Here is a 21,343-nt window from a genome sequence, read left to right as displayed (position 1 = left end):
AGAGAGAGAGAGAGAGAGAGAGAGAGAGAGAGAGAGAGAGAGAAAGATAGTGATCCCCTCGGACCTGGGGTATGTAGGAATCAGGGGCGATGGCCTCCAATGTGGATGCCAAGGTGCCTTATAAGTACTGCCGGTTTTCATGAAAAAGGTGGGGAAGACTGCTTTAAAATAATAAATCATTGGAGAGAAAGCTTCTCTTTCCAAAGCCAGTTTGGGCACAGATGGCAGCCAGAAATTGCAAGGACATGCAGAGAGGGCTAAATTTGGCTGCCTGGGTTCTGAGGATGGTACACCAGAAGTAAAGGAGTATTTAAGCTTCTGTGTCACTGAGCAGGGGACCATGTGGAACAAGTCAGTAGAGCCTTCTCACTCCCTCTTCCAGCCACCCACACTCAGGTCACATTGAGAAAAGTTATATATTCTGAATTATTATTTTCCCCTATTATGTCTGGCTCTGATACAGAAGTTCTGAAAACCAAGTGCATCATTGCATAGCATCTGAAGTGCTAAAGATTATAGCTAGGAAGCACAGCTTGTTCCTAAGCAGACCAAAAGCTACTGGGACAAAACTACTCAGAAGAAAATACAGGTTTATTCTTCAGTAATAAATGATACCAGAGTGAGAGAACTATAGAAAAAGCAATAATGAAAACTGTACTGCTCTCGGCACATTCAGATGAATTCAATCATCACCCATTTGAGGCTCTGTGGCAGATGCCAAAGAGTCAGTGACTAACAAACAGTCCTTGCATTCATGGAGTCCAAGGTTTAATGAGGAATATCAGACTAATAAATTGTACGTAAATGTGCAGCTAAAAATTGTCAAAAGTGCAAAAAGAAAAAGTAAAGGATGTGAGGGAGTCTCAGGTTTCCAGATTGAAGGAGTGGGAGAGGCAAGAAGTCCCTGAGGACTTAAAGTGACATTTAAAGACAAAACTGAAGAAGTAAGAGTTAAAGAGAGAACGAGAATAAAGAATGTACTATGAAGACTAAGGAACGTGGCAAGCGCACGACTGCTGCACCAGGGGAAGAGATGACAAAAAGAGCCTGGAGAGTGTGGCGAGGTGGTGGAAAGCGGCAGAGGCAGGATCTCGCTCTCAGTGCAAGGAGAAGCCGAGGCAAACAGACGGTTGTTAAGATCAGACCCATACTGCTTAAAAGTTCAGCTGGGCTGCTCTAAGGAAAATGGGGGTGGGCTAAGACTAGAGGCAGGTACGCCAAAGAGAATGTATGAGAAGAGTTCAGGTTCTCCCTAATGAAGGCCAGAGCAACAGGAATGGAGGGAGGCATGGAGACACCTTCAAGAGGCAGAACCGAGGTGCCAGGTGCTTAGACAGGAACTGCTGGAGGAGGATGTAAGAGAGACAGGTAACAGATGGACAGACAATTGTAAAAGTAAGAGACTGTGTAAGTGAAGTTAGACGCATCTGGATTCAATCCAAACACTCTGACCTTTCATCTTCTTTGATAAAGGACAATGAGTATAGTAATGCTGACCTCACAAAGTACCTGTACAGATAAATAAAATACATAAAGCACTTCACACAGGGGGTGACACACAGTAGGGACTCTAAAGTCTTTGAAGGAGTGTGAATATCGTAATTTTTAAAGAAAATCAATACAAAGTCTGGTACCCAATCACAAACTGCATTTTTGGTTCTTTCCTTTTTCTGGCAGTGGTTAGTTAAAAAGGAACATGCTCTTTTAGTGCAGCAGATTTGTTTTCTTAAATCCCAGCAGCAAAAAATACAAAGTTCTGATTGTACCTTCTTTCAACAACCTGTGTTCTAATTTATGCCCAGCATTCTTTTCTCCTAATTTTGAGAACAGCATGGCAAGTTTATTTTGGAAAGCGCTTTTCCTCTACTCTCAGTCCAGAGGTAGTCCAAGTTCTAGATCTGGCAATGAGACATGGCCACATGACCTGAGCTGAGCTATGGGAGCTAGTCCCAAAACTTAGTTGCTCAGCTTGTAAATGGTAATCCCAGGATTGCTGGTGGCTATTTTTGCCATCACGAGGCAAGCGCCTGTTTGAAAATGAAGTCAACGTGGAGGAAAAGCAGGTGAGCAATGGAATGACACAGACTCCTGCTGGCACTTGAAACCAGCTATTCCTGAGTAAGCACTATTCCCTGAAGTTCATTTTCTGTCACAACCTAAAGTCTGATGACTGTGACTCAAACCACTGAATTTAAAATTACAAAAGGCCATTAAAACACTCTCTGAAATTATGTATTAAAACAGTCCAAGGACTGGGCCTGTAGCTCAGTGTAGGGCACTAACTAGAATGCTTGAGGCTGTGGGTCCCATCCCCAGCACAACAAAGAAACAAACAAACAGAAACCAAAATACACAGGTTGAAGTTATTAGAAGTGAGTGAAAAAAGTCAACAAAGATGTAATTGCCTTATATTTTCTTACTCTATTTTGTCCCAATAATTACATTTTTGCCAAAATAGCATTATAATTTACAAGTTGTTCCATTCTTATGATGAATGTTTCAAAATATCAATTAAAACAAAGATAGCCTACCTAGGAATAATTCAAATTTAATAATGATTATAAGACTTTATTAAAAATTTCATGTTCTTTTTCAATCAAAAAAGATGGAAATAAAAGGTACAGGAGAAGTACATATGTCAGATTATTCAATTTTTTGACACAAATGTTTTAAAAGTATTTTATAGAAACAAGGAAAACTCTATTCTTCTCTCATATGACCACTTTCTTTAGTTTAACACCCAACCATAATTTTGACATTCATCATCTCTATTATTAGCAGAGGGAATTAACAGTTGCACAGTTGGGTAAAGGAAAAAGAGACCTGACAAAGGCCACTAAATGAGGGTTTCAGAATAAGACAGGCCTGGGATCAAATCTGAGCTCTGCCTCCCACGAGTTTTATAGCCTTGGGAAAGTCTCCCTAGCAGATCATAGGGCATGTTGTGAAGATTAAAGGAGATAATCCAGGGAGATTCCCAGCACTCCGCCAGCTCCTTTCCCTACCACACTAACAGGGCTTGAGTTAGTAGTAGCAGTCACGTGACAAATATATTTTCATTCATAATCACTTCAACATCTAACCGTCACTTACTATGAAACTTCTGTGAGCCCTGAACAAAGTTCCTGGGGCTTTACTGAGGATAACTCACAAACACAAAAAAAGCAAATGGTATAATATCAAATGGTACAGTCTCCATATGACTGAGGGCAACTCTTCAATAAACAATAAGCTCTGGGCTGTTTGCCTTAAAATACTGACCATTTCAGAGAAATGCATTTTAATCAAAACAATCTTGTTTGTCTGCTTTTGTTGAGAGTAAGGAAACACTACCACATCTGGCCTCAGGGGACCATGTATTATTTGCCCACTATGATTTAAGCACAAGAAAATAAGATGGCCTACCTTTTTTTACTGTAAAATTTTAAACAAAATTACAAGTGGAGGTTTTTGGATTTTAAAATTCTATGATGCTAAAATCTGCCTGGTTAGAATGGAAACTAGGCCTTATTTTTGGAACTACTAATGAAGAGCAGAAAGCAATAGTCAAAGTCTGAATTATTCCCTTGAAAGCTGACAAGCAAAAGAGATTTCTCTAAAATTTATAAACCCATATGTTACGTATGGTTCTAGTCCTAATTCCTATACCTACAAATATGACCTTGTTTGGAAAGGTCTTTATGGATGTAATCAAGTTAAGATGAGCTCATACTAAATTAGTAAGGACACTAATCAAATGACTTGTGTCCTCATAAGAATAAAATTGGGACAAAGACACAGAGGGAATAACGAACAAGGGAGTCATCATAGGCTGAGGGTACATACAGCACAAACACAAAAAAAGCAAATGGTACAATATCAAAATCTTGTGTGCCTGGAATATGTTTCTTGCAGACAAATGACAAAGCAGATGAAACTGGAGAGAGTACAGGACTACCTGTGGGGGACTTTAGACGCTATGCCAAGGAATGCACATTTTGTTTTATAAGTAGGGGTGTACCAATTCCAAATTTTCAAGAGAGGCAATAACATGATCTGACCTGCGTTTTTGAAAAAAATACTGAAGTGGTTTGAGAAGAGCATTTTCAGGTCAATGGAGAGGTAGTACTGTATTTTGTCTCCAGGGTTTTAAAGAGTAATAGCAATAAGGAAGAGAGCACAGTTATATAATTTGTTGCAGGGTGATTTGCTATATCCTCCAAGACTAGTTCTATTGTCCAAGTTTACTCTTGCCTCAAACTTTTTACAGGAATCAGACCAGAAGTGGGCGTAAGCCCATATCGAAAAGCATGATTTACCTTTCCCCTCTTGGTCAAGGAAGCAACCCTCTACTGTCAAAAACAACTTCACATAAAGAGTCTAAAGAGCAGTCTTGTGACCTAAGAATGTAAATGTTTAAAAAGTCATATATGATAAAGAAATATCAAAATCAAGAAAATATTTTTTAAAAAGAAAAAAGAAAACAATAATGATAACAAAAACTGATGAATACCATGTATTTAAAAGGTAGTTCTTGCCTGCTGACTGTGTTGAGCAATCATTCAGGAACTGGAGTAAAACAATGAACGAATCATAACCCCTGCTCCAACAGAACTTACTATGTTTATGATGATATATTCCAGCCACTCTTAAACCCTAGTCTATGTTTTTAACTCTCAGCACTTCTCTACTCTCAAAAAAAATTAAATTACAAACAGAAATGTCTCCAAAAGTTTTGCTCAAGCAAAGTGAAGAGGGCTGAATGACAACCTGAAAAGAAAGGAAAACTGGGACTAGAGAAGTCAAAATTATGCTCAAGGTGGCATTCAGAGCTCACCTGTCAGCACAACATATACATTTTTCCCCCATCCAGTAGTAAGCTATTTATTTCAAGAAAAAGTTGTGTAAATAGATGGCAGTAACAGAATGGGTATTTCTTTTTTTTTTTTTTTTTTTTTTTTTTTGGTAGTTTAATACTCTTAAGAAGATGACTAATGGGAACATAATCTGCAAATTAGTTGACTCTCCTTTCTTTCCCTATTTTGTACTTCTGCAAGCTTAGGTGTGCAAGAATCGCCTGGTGTTATTTCATAGGAAATGCATAACAATTCACCACTGAGTTACTGTCCTGTGGTTAAGAGTACACTAAAAAGTGCTTTAAGATTCTAATTTTCATAAGAAGCTCTAATATGCAATACTAAAGATATTAATTAATTAATTATTCCGTTAAATGTATCCTACTGATATCAAAAAATAATTACATTAAATACTGGTTACAATTTTTCTATCTTTAAAAAAATAGGTGAAGGGAGGGAAGGAGGAGAGATACAAAATAAAATTATATTTTGTGCATGTATGAATATGTAACAAATGAATCTCATTATTATGGTATTATAATGCTCTAATAAAAACTAAAAATACCAAAAAGATAGTGATATGTAAGTAAATCCTTTACTCTTAAGAATAATTTGGGATGAAGAACACATCTTACATAGTCAGCAGCATGGCATGGAAAGAACACAAGTCCCAAAGCACACTCTGCCACAATTCCTCCACACACTGTTAAGCACCTGTCCTAATCCAGTTATGGTAACAGAAATTAACTAAATTCATTTCTGACCTCAAAATGCACATAAATACCTAAGTAAACTTGGTAACAGTCCACTGCTACAGGTACTCAGATAAATGTCTAAATGGTTTATGGGGAAGTCAAAGGACGAAGAGAAGACCATATAGTAGCGTGAAGGATGGAAGTCACAGAGGACACGATGCCTGGGACTTGGATTAGCATTCGCCGTGGTAAACAGAGCTTCTAACTCTACCTGTTTCAACTCCGGTGACTAATTGAAGAACCCTCCAATTCTAGTACTATAAACTTTCCCAAAATATGTCTGCCTTATCGTCCCATAAGATTGTCAAAAGAACCACATAAGTACAAAAGTGCTTTTATGTAGAGCATAATTCCAAGGTCAGGTGCACACTCCTTTAACAGAGATCCTCAGGGTTAGATATTTCAGAATTCAGATCCCTCAATTTTAGGAAGCTGCTTAAACTACATAATACCTACTCCATAGTGTAAGATGTAATCAAACCCCAAAATCAAACAAATTAATATTTTACCAGCCCAAATTATGAATACTTTAACTAGGTGGATTAAATGGAGACTATAAATAGCCTTCCATCAGTTCAGATCAATTCCAAAAGATTTTTCAAATATTTTAGGATTGGGGAATTGTGGGATAGTGGATTGTTCATCTATGTAACTAATACTCTTTCTGAGGGAAGGACAAAAGAGGTATACGTAAGTTTCAGGTCCCCTATTTTCCTGAAGATAGCTGATCCCTAACAAAGACAACATCCAGAAGCTTTTGTTTTAAGTAGGGTATAGCTCCTGGCTTGTTTCCCACGCTTGCCACCAAAACAATGCTATAAATGGCAGCAAACATCACAAAACCACTTAAGTTTATACAAAATGTGTTCACAGCCGTGACCAAACATTATAGTATGAGTCACAATACAGATTGAGGTTTAGCTATTATGAAATATCAAGTACAGAAGACAGTTTCTCCCATCTTTTCTGAGCTCAGGGTCATATAAGGTAAAACTGAATGAGGTGAGGTTTCCATGTGGCTCACACCACCACTACTCATGCTCCACTGCCCTGGGGCTACCACAGTGCAGACGAAACTACATTAGAGGTCAGAAGGCCTGGGATATATATAGTCTGTGATCAGAGGAGGACAGTCTAACCTGTCCTCCTCTGTAAAATGGGGTGAGGCTAAAATTATCCCCACAGGTCTGGTCCTTCCAGCTCTAACACACTATAAACCCCTGTCATTTATTAAATGTGCACAGGATACTTTGCAGCAGATAATCTCAGCCAGGTCCTAAGAGGAAAATAATCCGAATTAATTAATGTACATTGCAGTATGGTATTCTTTAACACTTACAGATACACTCTATGCTTTGATAAGCATGCTTCTTAATAAAAACATGCCTCATTAATAAAACTTTCAAAAGATGCTTACAAAATTTAAAGGACTAAAGTATAAATCCTTTTGGAGTAAGAGGGACACTGAAAAGGCAGGGCTTCCCATGCAGTTAAGATTCTGTCCTTGACTAGTTTTCCAGATTTTATTGTTGCTGTTATTAATAGTTTATTCCCTAAACTCCACGAATATCTATATATGGCCCATTTTCCCCAAAATGTTCCTTTAATTCTAAATGAGCACTAATTGTTCTTTTCCAAAATCTACAAACTAGAAAATGCATGCACTTTAAAAAAAAAAAGAAAAACCTAGCAAAAAGAGAGTTTTGATGTTCATCTTTGTGTGTGCATTAATTCAATATTCACCGAGATAATTTTTTTATATCCTTGTCAGCATAACCAAAGCATTCAAGACTGAATAAATTCTTGGATTACTGAAATGTACAATGGCTTTGCTAAAAAGTAACTTGCAAACACCACTGCCTCGCTTTTCCAGAAGGCAAGGTTTCCCTATTTCCAGGGAAACCGTATTCTAGTAACAGATGAATGAATGTCTTTACTTTACATATTAATTCTAACTGTTTTACATATTAATTAACAGAAACAGAGATCAGGTAATATTTCTATTTTCCTAGAAGTTTCTAGAGGTCAAAAATATGATTCTCTGTGAAAGGTCTTTTTTGTATGTAAATTGGGAGAACCAAAATAAATAAACAATTGTAATTTGTCTCTGGTTATAAAATAATATTCCTGAAAAAGATAGCACAAACACATATACCCTTGATCCAGGAACCCCATTTCTAGGAAACCAGTCCCACATATAAAGTTGCACAGGTGCAAAACAATTATGTACAAAAAGTATTCACTGCAGAACTGTTTGGAATAGTAAAGAACTAAAAACAAACTGTCAACATAGATGGTGAAAAAACTATAGTATGTCCACATGATATAGTGCTATTTAGATACAACAAAGAATGAGAAAGCTCCTCCTTTGCAATTCCATAGCGTAATAAACTCTAAGACATAATTCTAACTGGAAAAAAAAAGAAGTAGCTGGGCATGGTGGTGCACACCTGTAATCCCAGGGGCTCAGGAGGCTGAGGCAGGAGGATGGTGAGTTCAAAGCCAGCCTCAGCAAAAGTGAGGCACGAAGCAACTCAGTGAGACCCAGTCTCTAAATAAAATACAAAATAGGGCTGGAGATGGGTTTCAGTGGTTGAATGCCCCTGAGTTCAATACCTGGTACAAAAAAGCAGCAGTAGTAGTAGTAGTAGTAGGGCTTGGGGTACAGTTCATCAGTACAGCAGATGCCCAGCAACACAAAAACAAACATGCACACACAAAGAAAATTGTGTATTAAATGTTACCATATACCTACAGAAAGGAAAAATTGGGAATGAGGGAATCTGGATTTTATTACATATGAGTAGAATACCTAACACAACTTGTCTCCGAGCAGAAAGCTGGGTTGTTCAGAGTGGAGAAAGCAGATGACTTCCCTGAATACTGTTTACACTTCAGTCTTTCTCTTGTAATCTATAAAGTACCTAACAGAGTCAGGCACACAGTAAGTGTGCTCTAACTGCTTACCACAGCTTTGTGCCTTTTGAATATTAAACTATGTGACTGTACTATCTCTTCATTAATTTAAAATAAAAAAAGATTAGTACTGCAACAAAATCAACCCCTCATTTACAAAAAAAAATAATTATAGATGGACACAATACCTTTATTTTATTTATTTATTTTTATGTGGTGCTGAGGATCAAACCCAGTGCCTCACACATGCTAGGCAAGCACTCCACCACTAAGCCACAATCCCAGTATGCAACCCCTCATTTTTAAAATCCATTATTGCAAGGCACGATAGTGCATGCCTGTAATTCTGGCTACTCAGAAGACTGAGGCAGGAGGATTGCAATTTGGCAAGACTCTGTCTCAAAATAAAATAAAACAGGGTTGGAGATGCAGCTCAGTAGTAGAGCACTTGTTTAGCATGTGTGAGGCCCTGAGTTCAACCCCCAGTAGTGGGTGGGACTATTATTGCTTTAAGACAAATACCCTTGATACCAGTTCCTTTAAGAGGCTTCTTGGTAGCTGAAGCATGAGGCAGTGGGTGAACTCCTACAAGGAAACCACCTTAATGAATTCAAGGCATTCAGATTCAGTTTCCAAATATGTAGTTTGGTCTTAGACAATGACATTTATTGAGCTTTCTTCTCAACATTTATATATCACATCTTCCTGTCCTTCATTAACCCCTGTGTCCCCCAAGAATGGGAGAACTTTTCTCTCTAAAAAAAAGTATTCCTTTTTTCATTTATTAAATCTATCTATGGTTTTCAGTTTGCTATTGCTGTTCTAGTACTGTATCAAATGAATTTCCATCATACTATTTAAATGCTCTTTTTACTACATAATTCTCATGGAACTCAGAGACATCAGTTTCCAAGGCCTGGTGCTGGGAGGTAGACAGGACAAGTCTGTTCAGAACTGTACAGCGTAGACTAGGGTTGTGGCTCAGTGGTAGAGCGTTTGCGTAGCACATTGAGGCACTGAGTTTGATCCTCAACACCATAAATAAATAAATAAAAAGATCTATTTTTGAAAAAAGAACATTTTTGGATAAAAATATTGTTTTTTAAAAAAACTGATCAGCATACAACACAAATAACTGCCTAACATTTTAGAGTTGCCAAACAGTTTTACAGAATTTACCTAAGCTGACCTTCACAAAATGTTCTGTGAGAATCTGTATTATATAATCTGTTTTACAATGAAGTTAGGAGACTTCAACAAGGTTATAACCAGTACAAGGCAAAGTCAGAACTCAAACCAAAGTCACAAGACTCTGGATTTTGTGCTTTCCCAACTCCACACTACTGGCTCAACACCAGTGACAAATGAGTTAGGGTAACACCCTCTGTTTCCCCATCTGAGGTGTAAAAACCTGCCCTATTTGAAAAATACAAATACTGGTAATATAATTTAAGATTGAAACGTGGAACACAAAATTATACCTACAGTGTGACTTCAATTTAAAATACCTATCTATATATAATAAGGCCTTTTAAAAAGTTTAAAAAATTAGTTCATATCACAAAGTATCTCCCTGATACTAAAAAACTAGAAGTTAATTGTTTAAAAGATTCATTAAAACAACAGCAAAGTAGGCAAAAGATACTGAAAGTTCACACACACATACACAAAGAAATAGTCTTAACATATGGAAAAATGCTAAACCCCATTTTTAAAAAGAGAAAAGGAAAGCTGGTAGCCAGAGGCAGGAGAATTTCAAGTTCAAGGCCAACCTGGATAACTTAAGAGACACCTGTGTCTCAAAATTTAACAAAAGGAGGAGGGGGTTGGGATATTGTTCAGTGATAGAGTACTTACCTAGCAGGTACAAAGCCCTGATTTGAGAGATAAGGAAATAAAAATAAAATAAAAATCAATACCTATTATTAGATTGGCCAAAATCTGAGTTGACCATCCACACCAAATAAATACAGACAGAGATACAAAATTTTATGACCATATATGAAGGGCAATTTGTGATAGCTATCCCAAGTGCAGAGGCAGGCAGTCTGATTTAGGGGTCATCATTAGACAGCCTGTTATAGCCACACACACTAGCCAGAGTGACAGGGTCTATGCATACAGGCACATACACTCAAACAAAAAGCCAATTTTAATGACATGGTAAAACTATCATGTTATTATAATGAAAGAAAAGCAGATCATATAACTTGATGTATAATATAATATACTGAGTACAACTTAGCTTACCCCCATGTAACAAAAAAAACACTGGAAGGAAATAAATAAAAGTGTTAATAGTTCAATTTTATGTGGTAGTATTAAGGATGATTTGGACTTTCATTCTTAAATTTGCTTGCTTGCATTTTCCAAATGTTTCATAAAACTATATTGTCTTAACAATCAGAAAAAAGGATTCACAAAATTCTTTAAAATAAATTTACAAGCCAGGTGTGGTGGTGCATGCCTGTAATCCCAGCGGCTCAGGAGGCTGAGGCAGGAGGATTGCAAGTTCAAAGCCAGCCTCAGCAATAGTAGGCGCTAAGCAACTCAGTGAGAACCTGTTTCTAAATAAAATACAAAATAAGGCTGGGGATGTGGCTCAGCGGTTGAGTGTCCCTGAGTTCAATCCTCAGTACCAAAAATTAATTAATTAATTAATACCAACATAAAGTTCAAATTGAGGGCATTTAAAAAGAAAGGAGGAAAGTAGCTACCCTGACATGAACACAGACAGGGTGCTAAGATCAGCTCTGAATACATCCATTGGAATTTTTTTTAATATTTCATATAAAAGCAATGAACAGTTGAATCTGAACTTTTGACAGGTGATACTGAAACAACTGAATCTAGTAACATACCTTACAACCTTCACAAAAATTAACTCAAAATGAATTGCCAATGTAAATGTAGCATGCAAATATAACTCAGAAAGAATAACACAAGAGACAACCTAGGTCACTTTGGGTATGGCTGAGAGTTTCTGGATAAAACACCAAAGACACAACCCATAAAAGAAATTAACAAAAAGCAAAATTAAAAACTTCTACTCCGCCAAAGACACTGTAAAGAGAATGGGAAGACAAGCCACATACTGGGGGCGGGGGGATATGTGTAAAAGACATATCTAATGAACGACTGCCATCCAAAACAAAAACAAAAACTTTTATAAACTTGACAATAAGAAAGCAAAACATGATTTTAAAAAGGGCAAACAACATGATTTAAAATAGGGCAAAGGCCTGAGCAGACACTTCACCAGAAAAGATAGCAAGAATCATGCTCTACATCATGTCATTAGAAAAATGCAAATTAAAAGAAAATACGAGCTATTCACTATTAAAATAGCCCAATCTAGAAGGCTAACAATGCCAAATGCTGACAAGGATATGGAGTAAGAGAAACTCTTACTAAGTGTTGGTCATAGAGACATTCGGAAGACAATCTGGCATTTTCTTACAAAACCAAACATTACTCTTACTTTATAATCCAGAAATCAAGTTAAAAACATGTTCCCATAAAAATCTGCACACAGATGTTTAGAGTAGCTTTACTGATAACTGCCAAAACTTGGAAACAACCAGGCTGTCCTTCAATGGGTAAAAAGATTATAGATGAAATATTCTTCAGGGTTAGAAAGAAATGAGCTATCAAGCCATGAACGGACAAGGAAAAACCTTAAGTATATTAAGTAAAAGAAGTCATTCTGAAGAGGCTAAATACTGTATGATTTTCATCAAATGACACTCTGGAAAAGGTTTAACTGTGGAGATAGTAAAAAGATGAGTGGTTGCAGGGGCTGAAAAGAGAAGGAATGGATACGTGAAGTACACAGTGTTTCTGGGGTAGGGAAACTAGCCTGTATAAATAATAGATAAAGCATATCATACATTTGTCCAAACGCATTAGATGTACATCACCAATAGCGAACACTGATGGAAGCTACAGACTTTGGGTGATAACTATGCGTCAATACAGGTTCATCGGTTGTGTTACAATTGGTTAAGTACACCACCCTGGTGAGAAATGTCAACAGCATGGGAGGCACCAGGTGCATGGGGGCAGGAGTATTATGGGAACTCTGCTCAATTTTGCTGTGAACCTAAAACTGCTCTAAATGTACTCTAAAAGGGAATTTTTTTTTTAATTTCAATTGTCAGAGGAATTTTTTTTAAATACAGGAATTTTTGGCAATAGTTTTTAAATATGTGATGGGATTATTCTCTGAATTTGGTCTGTTATGGCCCGATAGAGGGTTCCCTGTGATGGTGAGAACCAAGGACACATTACTTGAGCTTCAGATATCACCATCAAGTCTGTTCCTGTTCAGCAGTAATCACAGGCCACTTCATGAATTCCATGAGTTCCATCCACTCAGCTAGAAAGGTGAGGGTCCACTTTCACACTGCTCCAGGGAACATTCCCAGTCCTTGCCCGTTCTGCTCCTCCCAAAAGAGCAAAGGATTCTCATAAGAATAGTTCACACTAAGATATGAGTTACTGCCTACAGAGAACAAGGGTTAAATACAAAGAAACAAGGATTGAGTAACAGGAGGTTTTGCTATCAAGTGAAGGACAGTGGAAGCAATATTAGGAGGATGGGGAACCTCTACCTCCCTCATGCCACTGCTAGTCCTGCCTACTAGTAGCACACCTCTGCCCTATTCACATTCCCACAAAGGATTATTGGCCATTTACGTTCTGAATCCAAACCATCTTTGCCCTCAGGAAACATTTTTCTTTTTAGGATGCACATCAGGCATGTTTTGCCATCTGCTGTTCACTCTGCTGAGACTGTATTTCAGCAAATATCTATGTGGCTTGCTCCCTTACATGGAAAACGATTATTATAAGGTACTTTTGATTCCTTTGATTACTCAGAGCCAAGTCTTCCCATTTCTGAAAGTTAAGAGCTGAAAGGACCTAACACCACCTACACAGTAGTTCCCAAACTTGGCTCCCTTGTACAAAGCTTTACAGGTTCCACCTGCAGGAATTTGATTCAGTGATTTAAAGTGAATCAGGAACCTACGTTTAAAAAAAAAAAAAAAATCACTTACTTGGGAAATTACTATGCTTTTTTAGAAGAGAGTAGAAACAGAGATATTTGGAAACATTCCCAAAGACATAGTGAATTCAAGGCAGAGAAGACTTCCCTACCCCAATCATGAAATCAAGGTAGAAAAGTTCTTTCCACAGGTTTTCACACATTAAAGATGAAAAAAATAACTTAATTGGGCTGGGGTGGTGGCTCAGTGGTAGAGTGCTCACCTAGCATGCACGAGGCACTGGGTTCAATCCTCAGCACCACATAAATGTGAAATAAAGATATTGTGTCCACCTAAAACTTAAGAATAAATATTTTTAAAAAACACAACTTAATTTCATAAAGTTCTTCTTTTTAATTTTTTTTAATTTACTTTGAGCAGGGTAATATGAAACAGTGAGAAACAGGGTTTTCATTAATATCTGTTCTATAAAGACCTGAAAGTAGTTTTTTAAACTTTCTAAACTGATAGAACTTTAGATTAAACCCTTCAAATATAAAGCTTAACACATGGATTTATACCTGATATCCAAACATCCTCTTTAGGCCCATTTAAAAAAAAAAAAAAAGAAAAGAAAATTCTTAGCAATCTTGGTGTTTCCACAGTCCACAGGCTGGATTCACTTTGGTGAGTCTGGACTGGGAGCTCCATTATAATCTTAGATGGGTCACAAGTTATGGCTCTCACCAGTTCCCATCACAGCTTGCTCCATCTTTGTTCAGCAGATATTCAGCTTTTGTCAATCTAACAATAAAAGGATAAGGCTAAGCCAGAGCCTGACTCACAACAGGAGTCATAATAGGAGAATCAGGAATCCTGGACCAGTCCAATGAGCATTCCAGTTGAGCACAGAGCTGAGCAGGAACTTGAGGGGAAAAGGCTTCAGAAGCTGCCATGGCTTGCAGACTTCAGTGATGAAGTAAACTCGCCTTCCATCTGGAACACTGTCATTCTGGACACGATTACTTATGGTGACTAATAACAAGTGCTTTACCCTGTTATGTCATCAACGCTTATCAAGATAAGACCCAGACAAAAGTTTATATCAGTTGTCAGTTTCTATGAAAATCCCCTGTATTTAGACTTCTGTGATTCATTCCCAATAATTAACATGTCCTCAGAAAAGACGAATGCTGAAATCTAAATCAGACATGGAACTGCAGCAATACCAGATTATCACCACATTCCTTCATGCATTTACTCAGTCTCAAGTTACATCTCACAACCATCAACCAGTGGAATCAGCTTTTATAACTAGACAATGAAAATTCTTCATTGCACACAAAATCAGTGAAAAGGGAAGGAATGCAGGAAGGACAGAAGAACTTGTGACAGTAATGACCAGAACATAATCACACCCAGCAATGTACAACCTCCCTGGGAAGTTTGTCACAAGCACAAGACTATCAGCTGACTAGGCTTTGGTTTTTTGTTTTTTTTTTTTTCTCCACCCATTTCATTCAACCTGTCCAACAGCTACTTTTTCTATTAAGTAGTATCAGAGTAGAATTTCACACTGTTTCTATGTGCAGAACACAATGAAAAATATTCTTCCCACACCTACAACCTGCATTGTACTTTATTTTAGCAGCCTTTTCCTAGACTCTTCACAATTCTTTGGTCTGGTGCTTTAACATACTGCTATCTAAATCTGGGACTAGTTCTGCATTTCCTAGTCAGTAATCCTAACTTCTATAAATAAAGACTGGTAGCAAATCATGATTGGCTTATGTCTGTGAAGCAGTTCACTAGTGAAAATACACCTTGGTTTCTGCACTCACTTTCCTCTTAAAGCAACCACCACAGACAATCTAAGAATTTTCCTTTTTAAACAGAATTAGTTGACCTAAAATGTATGTGAATCCATATCTAAACTCAATCCTCTGCTTTTTCCATCCAGGGGATTGTAGTGTTTTGGTGTTGGGGCCAGGGTCACCACTGAGTCACACCCCAAGCACCCATGATGGTAACTAAAGCAGCACAGAAAATTTCTTCTGAATTCAAATTTCAAGATATGAAACTGTAAGCTTAATTGACTCTGAAGTATTTTGTTTCAGTTCCTCTTCAGCATGTGAAGGGTACACTTTAAAACAAGAAGGTATGACAGGTTTTCTCTTACCACTGATTCACAGATATGTTTGGCAAATGTTCATATAAACAGTCCTAGGGCCTTATCTAATTTTCTGAATAAGGCCAAAATCAAAAGTTGTTAATAGCCTTGCTACAGTCCAGATTTTAAGACAGGAAACTGGAAGCAATTATTTGAACACTGCATCATATACTCAGCATCATACTTCAAAGTTACCATATCTGAATTGTTACCAAGGAGATTTGTATTGACAAAGGACTGACAATGCCTCATGAAACTGTAGTTCTTTGTTAAATCTGCAACTTCGTAAAACGAACTGAACCCCAATATCTGTCAATACAGAGGTGAAGAGGAGTGGAAGTGGACAACTTCTATCCATGAAACCACAATGAGATAATAAAAATGTTTCTTTTTGCATTGAATTATGTCTGTTTAGCACAGTGGCCACTGTTATGTATGCCATGTGACTCTAGTGTATTTGTGGAGACTTTTTTATTCATCTTTTGAATTACTGGGGAAAAAAATCATAAGGGCGGAAGGGGGAGTAGGGGGTGTACACATCTCCCTACTGGTCAGTATGCTCAACTAAGAAAACTACCTGATATTATTGATTTCAGATAGCCAAGAGCAAAAGGTGAGTTGAAAGTCTCCCTAACTGACTGCCACATAACTCAGGCAAACAGATAACTCATGAGCACTTTGGAGCCTGATCCCCACAGTAGGAGCTTCTGTCAATAATTCACTTCTATCCCTGAGGTTGGCCCAACTCATAATAAAGCTGGAAACCAGCACAATACTGCAAAGAACACATATATTCTTAAGACTGTAACAAAGGGAAGAGAAAATGGGTGACATCTACCAAGGTATCTGGTAACCAGAGATTAATTCCAATTAATTCCAAATTAATCTAAAAATCTATGTCATCATTGTAAAAAAATTTTTTGTAAACCTTAGCATTAGGAAAGTAAATCTAAAGGAGGTTAAGATAAAAGGGTGGCACACACCTGTAATCCCAGTGATTCGGGAGGCTGAGGCAGGAGGAGCACAAGAAGTTCAAAGCCAGCCTCAGCAACTTATCAAGGCCCTGAGCAAGACCTTGTCTCAGAATAAAAAATGAAAAGAGCTGGGGATATGGCTCAGTGGTTAAATCCTCAGTACAGGAAAAAAGGTGGAGGGGAATAAAGAAAGGGGAAATGAGTACAAAAACATTTCATTAAGTTTAAAGTGTTGCTTAAATAAAAATAGTTAAAAACCTACCCAAAACAGCCAAGTCACTGAAAGGTTAGCAGCTTATATAAAAATTCTATTTTATTTTTTTTTTAAATGGCGTACACCAAATAACTTACTAGGAGAGGTGGAATTCTATAGGATAACCAAAATACAGAATACAGAAGGTCCTAATAGTATATCTTAGAATATTTTAGAAAATGATTTTAAAGTAATATGAATCTACCATATAGTTTAACAACTGAGAGTGAGACCCAGAAAATCCAAGAGACCTCCCCATGGTTATAAGGCTCCTGGGCAGCAGAGCTGGGGATCTCAATCAGGATTCAGATAAACTGAGCCATTCCATCACTCTCCTATCACCCAGCTGTCCTTTCTTGAAAAGAAATAGATAAAAACATTATAAAAGTGAAATCCTTATCCGCATACTCAAATGTATTTTTCTAAAATACCACATCATTCATTACCTCCTCTTCTACAAACATCTCTCTTTGAGTGGACAACATATGACCCAACACTTTTGAAGTGACTTCCCCCTTCTAACTCTCTAATCTACTGGGTTCTCAGATTATAGTGAAGTATTTACCCTTTAATTAAGTTTCTCCTCAAAGATTTTTACATGACAGAAACTATATCCTGGTTATTTGTCATTCAAATCAATGAACATACTTATAAGATAAACAGCTTATAAAATGTGCTCATTTTGAGCCAATTCCTGTAAGAAAAAAGCATTTAAATGAATTTAGAAACTTTATACTATTCGTGAGAAGCAGAGCTTAACCTTTGGTTCTTCTTACTATCGAGAGACACAAGATTTTGAAATGAAACACAATTCTCAAAGTTTTTCCTTTCTTTCTTCTTCTTCTTCTTGTTTTTTTTTATATGCAATATTCTTTACAAATAGTGTTTCAATTAAGTTCCATTACTAGTGAAATTAATGAATTCTTCCAAAGTAGATGAAATAAACTAAAAGAATATACCAAGTATAAAGTTATTCTTTTTAGACAAGCTCCAGTATTAAAATTATCCCTCTCTCGTGAAAAGGATTTTCCAGAGGGAGACTGGGCTCTCCTTCAGCACCCTGCCTCCACCAGAAGGCACAGGCATTCACCTACCATGCAGCTAGGAAGAAGCACAATCCTGTGCCCTATCTACTAGGTATGGAGGTACTTCAGGACTACAACTTTTTCCCCCATAAATAAATGCAAATAGTATTGTTCAAGTTGCAACAAAAGGACAAGGATATAACCATTTCTTTTAAGTTGGCTCCAGCAAACATAATCAAAAGTTAAGAAAGCAGATGGGTAGTAGAAACATAAGAATCTCTAAAAAAAATGCCCAAGCCTAAAACTTTTTCCGTAAAGGAAAAGTCTTCTCTTTGTACACACATCAGTAAACCCATTTCTCCCACTTTGAGGCATTACTGAAAAACAACTTTCAAGTCAATACAACTCTATCTACTTGGTAAAAGTGAATTAAAACTTTCTCTGAGACTTTAAAATAGAACTAAAATTTCAAACCTGTCATCTGGTTCCGTGTGATCAGTACCCCTTCCAACCCCAGCACATTTTCGAATCTTTGTGCATAAAAGCGTCTTGTAAATTCTCCCAGCACCAGAGACGACACCACTCACACATCTGGCCGAATCTTGCCAGCCTCCTGGCCGGTTTGTGGTTTTTGCTGTGCCGCCACACATCTTCTGAGTGGTTTAATGTTCTTCCGGTTTATCCCAACCATCAATGTGAACGTGGACTTGGACACAAATCTTGAAGTTCCTTTGTTATTTGAGGAATATTCCGCAGCGACCAGCAGTTCTAAGCTATCATTTCACTCCCTATACAGTATATGAGACAAGCTACTTGGCAACAGCCTACTAATTTCCTCTTTAAGAAGCTTTAAAAAAAAAAAAGAGGAACATTCATTTGCTACGTAAATTAAGCCCATGGATGATTTAGGAAGTCAAATGCATCCATCACATTATAAAACATGCTCTCAGCAAACCCATTATAAACATAGACGAGTACAAATCCCACTTCCTACTTTTGTTCCCAAGCTTGTACTCCAGTTAGCAAAAGAAAAAACACTCAACAGGTTGAGCAGCTTGGACTGACTCACTCCATCTGCACTCCCTAGCTGGAGATTATGTTGTAGTCAATTAATTGGTCACAAGACTATTCATATGGCTCTGGGCAGCTGCAGTGACTTGCCTTCAGCTGCAAGGTTGTTCTGACATTGGCCACACCACCCTCTTAATGGCTCTCATGTGAGCAAGTGTCAGCTGACAGGTCTTACTCTGCAACCTTGCAAAACTCTACCCATAGCAAGTGAGAGACAGCAGCCAAAATGTAGGACTAAATGTATATTATGGTGATGTAGGGAGAAGGAATCGAGTACGGACATACTTTTGCTTTAATATAGGGAAAAAATTAGTAAGCAAAAAGAGTAACGATAATGACAAGCCATAAACCCTCAAAACTCTTGCACTAAATTCCAACACATCCAAGTTGAGAAAGCCCTAGGACAAAAGCCACTTCAATTTTGACTTCTGATACTAACATACATCATCTGAAAATTAAGACTAATGTTATAAAATCAATATCATTCTATGAGTTCATGGATAAAACATTTTCTGCCTATCTACCTATCATGCTGGTGACTGGACCCAAGGCCTTGCCATGCAAGGAAAGCACTCTGCCATTGAGTTACACCACAAAGCCCCAAATTTTCCTTTTAGAAGAAATAAAAATTATAGTACCCCAGAATACAGGTAAAATCTGATACAAACAAAAACCCAACAACAAGTGATTGCCCCAATTTCTTTTCCTCATCCTGGAATCTGGCTGAAGAAATATTAACAGACCCCTAAAATTTGGTGAACCCTTGGCTGGCTCTTTGGTTATAGGAAGCTTTAAATATACCTTCACATATGGTAGCCATGTATTTCACTCCACACATATGAGGAAAAATTGATGTAGGACAGCCCTAACACATGACTGTATATTCAATCCCTGAAAGTCTCCCTAAAATGAACTCAAAAAAGATCTAAAATGCACTCTCCCTTATGAAATAAAGATTGCAGTACACCTATGGCAATAGCTTGGCTTCAACATGGCACATGCTAAATTGACAGTATCAAGTCAAAGTAAATTAGGAGGGGCTGGGGTTGTGATTCAGTGGTAGAGGGCTCACCTAGCATGTGCAAGGCCCTGGGTTAGATCCTCAGCACCACATAAAAATAAATAAAACAAAGGTATTGTGTCCAACTACAACTAAAAAATAAATATTAAAAAAAATCAGATTAGGAGAGGATGAATTCATTTTTCAGGAAGGAGAACACGTTGAGCTTAAAGCTTAACTGCAGGGCCATAGTCTGGTCATGGGTTCTTTTTCCCCTTGAGCTGTCTTTAAGATAACTTTCTCTTTTTAACAAAGACTCAGAAGATTACTTATACTTACTTATACAGCACTATAAAAGTATTTTCAGGGGCTGGGGATGTGGCTCAAGTGGTAGCGTGCTTGCCTGGCATGCGTGCGGCCTGGGTTCGATCCTCAAACCACATACAAACAAAGATGTTGTGTCTGCCGAAAACTAAAATAAATATTAAAAATTCTCTCTTTCTCTCTCTCTCTCTCTCTCTCTCTCTCTCTCTCTCTCGTCTCTTTAAAAAAATTTTTTTTTAAATATTTTCAGTTTTAGGCACAAGGTGATTGGGAGAGCAGAGCCTCCTCTCAACATTCTGTGCCCACCTAACAAGGGGTCCACGTGTGGCTCCAAACCAACTTTTCCAACTACCTAGGGTCTGGCCTAAAAACCACAAGAGAAAAGAGAGATAGAGCCTTAAAAATGCCCCCAAACCCTATATTTTATAAAATAGGTAATAGAGGTACTAGGGGAATACACCCCATTCTTTATGTATAAAAACTCAATTTTAGTTTTAAAACTTCAGTCTCTAACAGATATTTACCTAGGATCTGACGAAAAGTCATGAAATTCTATTTTGAAACATCTATTGTATATGAATTTTTTATCATATACAATATGATGTGTGTTTTCTACTTTGAATAATGATATAAACATGTACATTTTATTCCTCATCCAGGAGGTACAAACATTGTAAATAATAAGAGATCAAAATGACAACGTACTTATAAAAGACATTTAAATGAAAAAAGGATTTAGCTACATTCAGAAAGAATTCTCTTAAACAGAAACTAAACTACATGGCACAAAAAACACTAGGTCCCTTTAACCAGTCCCCTTCATTTAGGCACCCATCCTCATGTACCTTATATGTGCCAGTTGTTGTTCCTCCCTAAATTCAGTCAGCACATCTTTCAGCCACCATTTCCTTGGTAAAGTGATGTTCAAACTTAAGCTTGTAAACACAAATTGCTGCCCAACCCCTGGGGCTCCTGATCCCAAAGTTCTGAAGTGGAATCTGAGAACTCACATTTCTAACAAGTTCCAGGATG

General features: G+C 37.5%; 1 protein-coding gene across 1 annotated transcript in view; it reads right to left on the bottom strand.

The window, feature by feature from the left end:
* Fnip2 (folliculin interacting protein 2) overlaps positions 1-19,305 on the bottom strand; it is a 79,525-nt gene extending 60,220 nt beyond the window's left edge. Inside the window, 1 exon segment of the mRNA XM_015484526.2 lies at positions 18,391-19,305. Within this exon segment, the coding sequence (XP_015340012.1) occupies positions 18,391-18,566 (176 nt within the window). The 5' untranslated portion in view covers positions 18,567-19,305.
* Positions 19,306-21,343: the final 2,038 nt, after the last annotated feature.

The sequence above is a fragment of the Marmota marmota genome, unplaced genomic scaffold, assembly GCF_001458135.2.
Source record: "Marmota marmota marmota unplaced genomic scaffold, marMar, whole genome shotgun sequence".
NCBI classification, from domain to species: Eukaryota; Metazoa; Chordata; class Mammalia; order Rodentia; family Sciuridae; genus Marmota; species Marmota marmota.
The sequence above is the reverse complement of the archived record's forward strand: the minus strand, read 5'-3'. Positions and strand labels throughout refer to the sequence as shown.